General features: G+C 35.9%; 1 protein-coding gene across 1 annotated transcript in view; it reads left to right on the top strand.

Moving 5' to 3' along the window:
* Positions 1 to 1,928, top strand: part of LOC104468199 (threonine aspartase 1-like) — a gene marked incomplete at its 3' end in the record, with an annotated part of 20,799 nt that extends 18,871 nt beyond the window's left edge. The window contains exon 6 of the mRNA XM_010082249.1: positions 1,849 to 1,928. Within this exon, the coding sequence (XP_010080551.1) occupies positions 1,849 to 1,928 (80 nt within the window). The remainder of the gene's footprint in view (positions 1 to 1,848) is intronic.
* Between the last annotated feature and the right edge of the window lie 8,845 nt (positions 1,929 to 10,773).

Below are 10,773 nucleotides of genomic sequence, written 5' to 3'. Positions count from 1 at the left end.
CATCAGGAAATGTCTGCTTCAACTCATCTAGCCCTTCTTTGGGACCAGAACTGGAAAATACTTTTTGCCCTTCTTATAGGTGGGAGAAAAATCTAGAAATTAAAGATGCAGATATGAGCAAAGTAAAAGTAATGTTACTTAAGTTCTGAGACATTCTTGGGTGCTTTCTTTGCTTTCTTTGTAAATACTAGTGACTGCTTCTGTGTTTTTAAGTATTAAAAAGGCAATTAGGAGATTGCTTGTAAAATGCAGTGTTTCTGACTGATCTGTGCTATTCAAGTTATCATATATAAAACTCCTAATATTTGAGCTTGATACTTTCTCCACCTACCCTTCCTCTCTTTGTTTTATTGAACAGGAAGTGCTTATTCACTTCCTGAGAATGTACTGTTGATAGAAAACTTTCCTTTTAAAGATCAAAAACTTCTCTTTTTAGCCAATGGAGAGTACTACTTAATTACATTTGGCAACAGTTTGCATTTCTCTCTTATGTTAATGAAAGTGACAGGTTGTTTCTTGAGCACTAGATTTCCTAAGAGGAGACACTTGAGTTCTCCCAAAGTACCCAGTAACTTTTCCTACAGTATTTTGCAACATTGACAGTATTTTTTCTGGAGCTGCATTAATGATGGTAAGAAATATATATTTAACAATTCAAATTCTCATTGAGATAAACTTTTTTTGGTGAGACTTTTGTAAAGAAAGACTGAATGTATCTCTTCTATTGGTTAAGTCGTAGAGAAGATAGAAACAACCACGTCAGAATACTACATACTGAAAGCTGTGAGTGTCAGATGTCACACTGTCAAGAAAACTTCCAACAGCATTAATTCCGACAAATTTGCTATATCAAAAACATTCTCACAAATTGTAGTATTATGTGGCCCCAGGAACAAGTTCGTAACCGAAATAACTTCTTTAGCCTCATATTAAAAATTCTGCTATTTCTGTAAAACTTTTTGAAATTGCTGTAAATCTTCAGTCTTCTTCTGTCCATTAGGCAGTTGTTTTATTCTTATTTTGAAAGGGGGATTTGAAGTTAAGATTGGAAATAATTGTCCTTTACTGTGTTGCTGTTGTTGTGCAGCAGCTTTCTGAAAATGTGTGATTGCCAACTACTACATTCCCCTTTTCAGGGGATCAGGTTTAATTTATTTAAGGGGAAACAGTGTAGATAACTGAGGGCTTTTTTTTTTTTCCCCCTAGAAGTTACATGTCTATGTATAATTTTTTTCATCGATCACAGCAATTAGTACTGCCTCGCTACTGTAAAATGTTCAGTACTGACTAGAAAACAACTTCTCAAATTGTTATTTTTTTTCCAAATATATTAAAAATTCAATAGACTTGACTCATTTGCAAATGCTTGATAAAACTCCATGAGATAGGCCTTTATCCTTCCAAATAAGGCTTATTTTAGCTTGTGTTGTTCTTCTTAAAGGACTTCTTGATATTCCTGTGGCATGGGCTAATTTTACTGGAAATACCTTACCATTCTCACCTCATTCATCCCACTTTGTTGGTCCTCAGGCTCTTACTAAGTTGTTATAGAGCAACACTTTAGACAGCTTTGTCCTGGTTCAGCTGCAGTGAAAAGCTGGTGCTATTTGGTAATTAATTTCAAATTTAATAGCACCTGTTTTTATCCAATACTAAACTTAATGTCAGAGCTGCATCGTCTTTTAATGAAACTACATAAGGTTGCCAAGTGTAATTATAGCTGACATTTCTGTGAAATGTAGGCAGCTTAGAATTTTAAAATGACCAAACCAAACAGAAAAAATAATTGCAAGAAAAGGGGGATTTGTTACATGGTTTTGTTTAAACTCCCTCTTCTGTGTCTCCTAGCTTTTTAGTTGGTGAAGGAGCTTACAGATGGGCAGTTGATCACGGGATACCAGCATGTCCTCCAGGTATCATGGCTACAAGTGAGTAAACTGGTGGTGTCAGTAGGAAGAACAGGACAGAGGAATTTTAAATTGTGCCTCATATTTTGAGGTGTACATCACTTCACTGTTCTTAACATTCAACTAGCTTATGGTATTATGATATGTAAGGATGGTTTAAGTTTACTAATTTTCTATTAAGTATCTAAATAGAAAAAAAATATGTACTATGACTTTAGCTGCATTTTAGCATCATCTAATTCAAGTGAATTTGTGATTCTAAGATTAAATCCAATTAAGGACTTTGTTTACTGAAACATAGACTCTAACAGCTCAGTCCCGCAAGTCTGCAGTTGTGATCCATCCTGAAGCCTCAAAACACCAACTAGCCACATATCTAAATTCAGTAGGTGCCACTTTGTCTCTCAGATCTGAGTTACACCCATCTCTGAGTCTTTGTCCAGAACTGATCTGGTGTAAACAGGCTGTCAAATTCGTTTGGCCTTTTTTTTTTTTTTTTTTTAACCTAGGTAGGCTTTGCTTCATCTGATACGATGGAATAACCCAATACAGAAAATGGACTTGGATTATACTGTATGCTAGCAGTAGTCAGGTCTCTTACAGTAACTTTTTTTCTTAAAATAAAATAAGCTATTATGTTATATTGATGCACCATCTATAAACTAGGCCAAAAATTAGTGCACTTAACCATGGAAAGGAGGATGTGGTTCACCTTCCTTCTCTTCTTCAGTCCCCCTCCCTTTTTGGAAGGTGCCTTTACTACTGGTCTGTAGTTTGCTGTAGATGAAAGCATGCCCTATGATTCCTGTTGAAGGTATGCAGGAGAGAAATCAGAGGTCATTACCTAAAGAATAAAGAGAACACAGAAGATTACAGAATGTTTCTGTATTTTACAGTAAACAATATTACTGCATAAAATACATGAATAGTCCCTAAGTCAGGTGTTGAAACCCAGGGCTCCCGTTAAGGCTTTTATTGGGTCTAGTTCTAAATGTAAATAAATATCCAGTAATTGCAGTTCAAATTTGCTAAATGTGTAAATGTAATCACTGAAACAGTGGCACCATTTTGCTTGATCATACCAGTTTTCATATGTATTCATGATACATTTCATTTCGAACAGAAAGTTTTGATTTCTCATTCCACATGACTGAAACTTTTGCCCTATCCATTGCTGTCCAAAACAGTATTTGCAGAACAACTTTTGGGCTCAGTTAAGCAGAACACCTTTATTGCTGTGACCTTAGAAAGAGTAAAGACATTTAAAGGTTTGAGGGGTGGTTTGTGGTTTTTTGTTTGTTTGTTTGGTTGGTTTTTTTTAAATAAAGTTGTTGCTATGTAGTTATGTGTAGGAGATACTCCAGAGGGAAGGTTTCTTCACTAATTCTGATTGCATGCACAAGTTTCCATTGTTTGTAGTACCAGTGAGTTTCTGTTGTGACAGAGATTATTAGATTGTCATATTAGTTGCCAGATGATATTTTGCTAGCTAAAATGTACCCTGGTCAGAGCAAATCTATGCATTATGGCTTAAAAAGATGACTGCTGCTAGTTTGGTTTACCTAACCCAGACTATGAATTTACATTGGAGAAACATCAAAATAATTATCCCGGCCAATATATTTTCACAAACCTGCTCCAACACACCAGTGATTTATTTTTGTCTTCTCAGTATATTCAGCATACTTCTGTTTAGCAGAACAGTTTGTGTTAATTAAACTAAATAGGAATGGGAAGTTAATCCTATTGCAAAGTCAATGCAGAATTGCTGTTTGCTGTCAATGAAAAAAATATTGGTGTTAAAGTTGCTAACCTCCCTCTGCTCCCCACACCATGCACTTTCACCCTGGTTTATACATACTGAAAAACACACATATATGATTACATGCTTGAGCTGTTGCACAGGAAGAACCTGCTCTAGGAATGAACTGATGCTGCGAAGGAGGCTATGACTGTTAAGACCTGAGTGTAGACTCTCTGAATGTTTTATTGAAAGAATGATTTTGGATTAGGTTAATTGAAGGATATGCTGAAAAAAATCAGTTGCAGAGACTTAGATTCAATCAGATATTCTTTGCAATACTGAGCAAATTATTTAAAACTGGATTCTTCGCAGATGTTCTCTAATTCTGTTTCTTGACCTTAGCATAATAATTGATAGTCTATGTCTAACTGGATTTACAGAAAGGAGGTATTTGACTGTGATAGTCTTGTGCTTCAATTTCCTTTTCAAAAAAAGATGAGATGGCAGTGTCTGCTATTTAAGTACCTAAAATGGATACATAGGAAAACAATACTAGCTTACATTAAGACTGCATTATTAGCCATTCTAAGAGGCATCTGGGAGAAGATTGCTTGAGCAACTTAGAAGTTGTCATTTTTCCTAAGATTTGAGTACACTTAATTTTACAGTATAATCATTAATGTTATTCTATCTGATTTTTTTTCTTTGAAAAAACAACAACACAACAGCAAGAAAACAAAAACTGGAAAAATCAGTTCCAGAAAATGTTGTCCTGATTTCCATACCAGTCCTTAGCAAAGCTAGGCTTGTAAAGTTTAGCCTTCTGGTCAGTGAGGCTGGAAAGTAACCATTAACACTCTGTGTGACAACATGGGATTGTTACAGCTGAAAAGAAATCAGAAACTGTCTCACAGGTAACATGTAAGAAAGCCAAAATAGGTTTTTCCAGTTTTACTAGGGGAGGGAAAGTTAGATGTGCTTAAGAAGCAGTTAAAGAGACAGTTGTTTCAAAGCAACCACAGAAGATCTAATCTGAAGTGGGCTATTGCATTAAATAATGCAACAGACTTTAAAAAAAGGGAAGGCTTTTCGATTATACTTGATACAATTGCTGTGGTAGAGTTTGCATAGAGAATTTGGGGTAAATTAACTTTAGTTGTATGACTGTTGAATAGCTCTGTAAAATGAAGAACTGAAGTAATTGCCAAATGTCAGGAAAATATGTTTAGTAACATAACTAAACATTTTGTTTCATTACAAAAGGCCAAACTCAACCTCCCAAGGCCCCCTAATCCAAATCTTAAACATGTACTTGCAACAAGTATTAGCAGGGAGAACTGGGTGCATGTGTTTTGGCTTCTCTGTGCTGCACATGGAAAATACATTATTGAAGTCTCATTATTCTGTCTTCCTTTTCCTGGACCTGAGATGGCAAGAGTAATGTTATATGTGCTATAAGGCTGTGGGATTGTGTGGTTGGTTTTGCATGGATGGAGCTCTTCATATGATCAGTTACAAAGAAAGCTGCATGATCAGCTTTGTGGTCACACTCCATAATTCTCTCAGAACTATCAAAGTATCTAAGCACCAAACTGAAATGATATTTTAAACTATGTTACTTGTTGAACTGCATCAAGGTTATGTCAAGGCTCACCTGCTTTGTCTTCCTCGGTTTGCCAAAGTGTGCAAGGAAATGGGATTTCTACTGTTTGTAGAAATCTGGTGGCTTTCCAGTGTATTGAGTGGGTGTTTTTTTAAAAAAAAACAACTACTGAAATGTGATGTTGCCTGTATTGCCTACAGTCTGCAAGAAAGCTGAATTTATTAATTCCTGACAATACTAGAGCCCATACTAGTTTATGCTATAGTTTTGTTACCCTGTGCTAGAGAGACTGCTCTGAAAGTATGGTCAAAGTTTTAAGAGTGTAATTACAGTTTAGAAATGCTAATTTACTGTATCATGCAACCTTTTATGTATGTTAAAGGTAGACTTTAAATAGGCAAAATAAATAATAAAATATAAATAGAATAAATTTATAATAAATAAATTTGAGGTACAACTTCAACTGTAAGTATATGTGCTTGCACTAGTAACAACCGAACCACTTTTATCTGAATTTTTTGGTTCAGCCTATAGTAGATGCAAAGTAGTTGATTTGGCAAAGATAATGTGGTGTGTGACAGCATCTCACAATTGATTAAAATGTTAAGTCTTTTTTTAAGGTAACTGCTTGTGCATCAAGCTTGTACCTCTAATTCTAACAGTATGGAAGTGATGATAAGTACCTCAGTACATTATTTTACATAAGAGGAAAAGCAGCTGCAGTGCATCCACATAGCTTGATAACTGGAATCCAAGAGTAGCCACAAATTATGCTGAAGGAAGACTATCAGAACAGTGCAAATATGTACTTCCCTTTTCCTGCCCCATTTGCTATTCCAAGCTCTACATTCCTGAGTCGTGACTGGTTCCTGCATAGATGGAGGTAATCAGTGGCATTTTCTGCCATGAAATTGTTTCCTCTTGAGCCCATATTAATTTCTAGCATCTGGAAAAACCTTTACTGCTTAACTATGGGTTTTATGAAGAGCTAGCTTTTTTTTATTATTTTGAGGCTTGCTGAATAAAATCTGATGGTTTATTGTCAGGTCACTACTTGGAATCCTTCTTCAGTCAAGTCTTATTATTACCCTGAATAACTTAGTATTGTCAGTAAAATCACATCTTGTTGAACAGAGTAAGTGCTACTAGGGGTTGGTTTGACATTCGATTTGTAACAGGCCATTTATTTAGTTGTGCTTTGTTTTACATTTTTTAACCCATTTTGTGTATGCAAGGAAATTTCCTTTAGTCTTATGGCTCCTTGGATTCTTTAATGAGGGAGAGCCTTTTCTAGATAAGTGTCATGCAGATTGTCATACTTTTGGTGACACCATGTGTCTTGCTGTCCACCAGTATTGCCTACCCAGCCTGCTTCTCCTCCAAACCTCAGCCCACTCCCAGTTCTCCCCCTCACTTCACTATTATTGTGTTAAGAAAAACATTTGACATATTGCTGGAACTGTGCTATGAGGTTCAGTCAGTGGCTCAGGGCAGTGACTCAGACCATGTTTTGTTCCTTTGTTTTCAGAGTGAGGATGAAAGAGATCTATAGAGAAACTCAAGGGTTTTGGGGATTTAATTAGGAAGCTTGGTTAATCGGAAGACATATCTGGTTTCCTAAAACTTAAGAGGTATCTCTCAGACAGAAGATGCTTTTCTTTTAAAAGTTGCTACCTCTGTGCCATAATATGCAAAGTAAATCAGCTCTGGTAAATGCATGTTTTTCATTTGCAATAAAAAAAAAAGGGGAAAAGAAAAAGGCCAGACGTGATGTAAATCCTACCTGGAATTGGATGTAAGATTGTAGATTGCCTTGCAGTTCTGAAATCTGAACGGCTAAGTGCAGCCAATAGAATGGCTATAAGTTAGCCAGGAAAAAAAGTTGTGCCAAAGTATCCAGAAGATGCTTTGAATTAAAATCTTCCAGGGAGCAGGAAAGGTTGCTTGATGAAAAAAAGAGATTTCTTCCAGGAAGCAGTAAGAAATGGTATGTCCAGCGACAGTTTACCCTGAGTTGTTATTATGAAGAACAAATCTATATAGTAGTGCTCTGAGAAATATGGGTTATTTTTTTATATGCTTTTGATCCTGAGTGCAGTTTTTTTCCATTCACATTGCTGTCTCTGTCAAAGTATGGCAACATGGGAAGTAGCACTAGTAGTCTTTGGTCCCAACACAAGCATAAGTAGTGTTAATTTGTCATTTAAACCAGCTTTGTTAAAATGAAATTTATTTTCATCTGTCTGTTTTCATTTGTACCATTTATTTTAGCAACTGCTCAACAGAATTCCTGACTGGATCATTTTAATTCCTGTGAATTAACTAATTTGCTAGTATATTGCTTTTTAATTCACTTCTCTCTGATAGTTGCATTCTAAGATAAAATTTAGAAAGTTCTCCATTCTGGTTCTTTCAGCTGACTGTAAGAAGTGTCTGCCAGGGGGTGCTATATGCTTGGTCAGAGCTCAATGTGTACTCCAAAGATTTAAAAATAATCTTTGACTTTTCTTAGTATTTTCAATTTACAGTTTGCTTTTAAACACAAATTACTGAACAGTCATAGGTTGCATAATGTTTTGTTGCATAATAATTTGTTATGACCATAATAGAAACATTGGAGTTTGTGTTTGTGTTCCCAGCTTGCTGTTCCACCACTGTAAACAGGAAGGTTTGAGTATTGTCTTGAACTTGATTTGTGATTTAGTGGTGTTAGAAATTAATATTTGTTAACTTCTATTTGAAAACTTAATTGTTCACTTAAATGCTTTTTAACCTAGCTTGAAAATATGTGAGGGGAATAGGTGTTGCTTATAAAAGCATGGGAATTTTGAGGAAACATAGGCTTTTTACTAAAAACTTTTTGCATTAACTTTGGACAAGAAATGTCAGTGTACTATAATAAACAGCCTGTCAGCTACAGGCCTAATTAAAGTGCACAGACCGAGAATTAACAAATAGATATGTATGAATTTTACCATTGTTAAAAGACAAAAAAAAAAAAAAAAAGAGCCTTAGTTCTTGCATTTTGTTCTGTGTGTACAGTTCAGTAGTTTCAAGGAGTCCATGAATGGGACAATTTTAATTTTCATTTTTGTCTTATAATAATAATCATTTTTGTCTTACCTATGTTCTCTGAATCATTTCTAACAGGCTGTGAAAGGTGACTAAGAAGAGCTAAGTAGAGTGCGGAGTGTAGTAGCATTTCATTTACTTAGTCACTGTATTGTTATATAATAGAACTGTCAAGATTTTTGGTTAAATTTCTGCTTCTACATACTATAACGGTAAAAGGAGTTGTGGGAATGATCAGACTGCCAGGGTGCCAACAGAATTAGTACAAGAGACGAGTAAATGATGTGGAAGTTTTATTGCAAACAAGTGGCGCACAGATGACGTCTCTGAACTGACTCAGAGGCCAATGCTCTGCTTCTTGTTCTTCCACTGACGTGCTTGCTGAAAAGTACTTTCTCATCTCTTTCTATAAAGTAGTGATAATGGTGTAAAGAGACTGTATAAAAGCTGTATTCATTGACTAGCCGTGATAATGTAGGAGATGGATCTTGTGGTAGTGAATTAAGTAATGAAGGTCTTGTGGTCCTTTCTTATTAAGGTACTCAGTAACACTGGAACCTTTTGAAAACAGGGAAATCTGTAAAAGTCTTAACTTTGAGCAAGATGTGCCTGTGAGATTTTTCTTCTGCATTTATAGATAATACATAATAACAAGCTCACATGCAGGCAAGTGGAGTTGAGCAAGACGTACTTCTATCTGTTCCATGCTCAGCCCCTGAGCCGTCTCCACGGCAAACTCCTACACTTTTCTCAACTTCTATAACTCTGCCGTGACCAAGTATTCCACCCAGTGCTTCCACCATCTAGCACAGTTAGACCCAAAATGCAGCACATTTAAGTACAGAGTACGTGCGAGCAGCTCCTGTTGGTACCTTGCAGGGTTGAAGAGAGAATGTGGAAGACTGGGAAGATATTTTCAGGTCCTTGAAGATTATTTGTTCTTAAAGAGGCACGCCATGCTGCGTTGCAGGGACGTGATAAAAACCGTAAACATGAGACTGAAGTCTGGAGCTTTTAATAATGTTCTAGTTCTGATACACTTCTGTTGTCAGTCGTTACATGTCTTTAATCTGGATGAGCCCTGAGTGTGGCATTTAAACACTAACAGACAATCATTTTGTAAAGCTGTGACAGTATGTACATAAATGAGAGAGCAAAACAGAAGGGCTGGTTGTTCTCTATGGCTTCTGAGATGCAATTCTTTTAAGAATGAGTTTGAGTGTATGTGCTGTTACTGTGTACGGTAGTAATTGTAAGGGACGTCTGAAAGCACACATTTGATTTTCATCTAAAATTTTAAATTCTTGAGAAAAATCAAAGGATGTTGTGCTAAATACCTTTCCATAGATTCCAACAACAATATCTCTGGGCTATGAACCAAGAATTTTTGAACTAAAATTCCTTCTACTCCCTTACCTCTTTTTCTAGCTTCCTCCCCTCCCCAGTCAATAAGCTATACTTCTCTTGCTTCCCTTTCTCCTTGGCCCAGGCAACATCAGGCTGATGTAGCTATATTGCGTTTGTTTTAGGAAAACATGCCTGTCTTCAACACTGTGTTGTGTCCTTTTCCTCTTCTCAAGCTTGGAATATGCTGCCTTGTTGGAGAAGGTGAGAGTGTTTTTTGTACTGTCATTTAGGACAAATTAAATTTCTTAGCACCCTTGCACAACAAAGTTGAGTTTTTGTTGTAGATTTAATGTGAGTTATGAACTTAAACAGTGAGTAGGTGTTTTCCTTCTGTGTACAGCGCTTATTTTCAAAATAATTTTTCAGTGGGTTATTTTTCCATGTTGTGTGTGCATCATTAACCAAGCACATTTGTATCCTGGGTTTTTGTTTTGGTTTTTTTTTTGAGTTTATAAAATGTTTTATTGAACTTAAAACCTCATTATATATTATTTGACAAGGACCAAAATTAGAGGATGTTTTCAGAAAACTTTAATCTTTAATTTGTTTAGTGTGAAGTTCACTTGTGTTTTCTAGTTTCTTGTGTCACTAGTACAGCAAGACAAAGCAATGAGAGTACTAGCCAGTTTAATGGCATGTATAATGGTTTTACGTAGATAGAACATCGCAAAGGCAGGAATAAACTGAGAGCAGACAGCCTTTCACTTTCTATTAGTCTTTATTCCCTTATTCTGAGAAACAAAATCAATTTAAGATTCAAGACCTTTTATTTTTACTGATCGTTTGAAGTTGGGCATAAATCTATGTCAGAGGGAAAAAGAGAAATTGCTAGGTTTTGTTTCACAAACTGGTACTTTATTTCACAGTTCTTTGGTCACTTTGCAGGTACGAGCTGTTTTATGCTGCTAAGAGGAATTGATAATCACTGGTAATAATAATTATGTTCCCTGAATAGCGAAACACAATTATTCATCAGTCCTTGCTAAAACAAAAACTTCAACTTTCAGATGAAAGTCAGTCTCACCTCTGTGCCTGGCAAG

This window comes from Pterocles gutturalis, unplaced genomic scaffold (assembly GCF_000699245.1).
Source record: "Pterocles gutturalis isolate BGI_N339 unplaced genomic scaffold, ASM69924v1 scaffold20679, whole genome shotgun sequence".
Classification (NCBI taxonomy): Eukaryota; Metazoa; Chordata; class Aves; order Pterocliformes; family Pteroclidae; genus Pterocles; species Pterocles gutturalis.
This window is presented reverse-complemented; position numbering and strand designations above follow the sequence as displayed.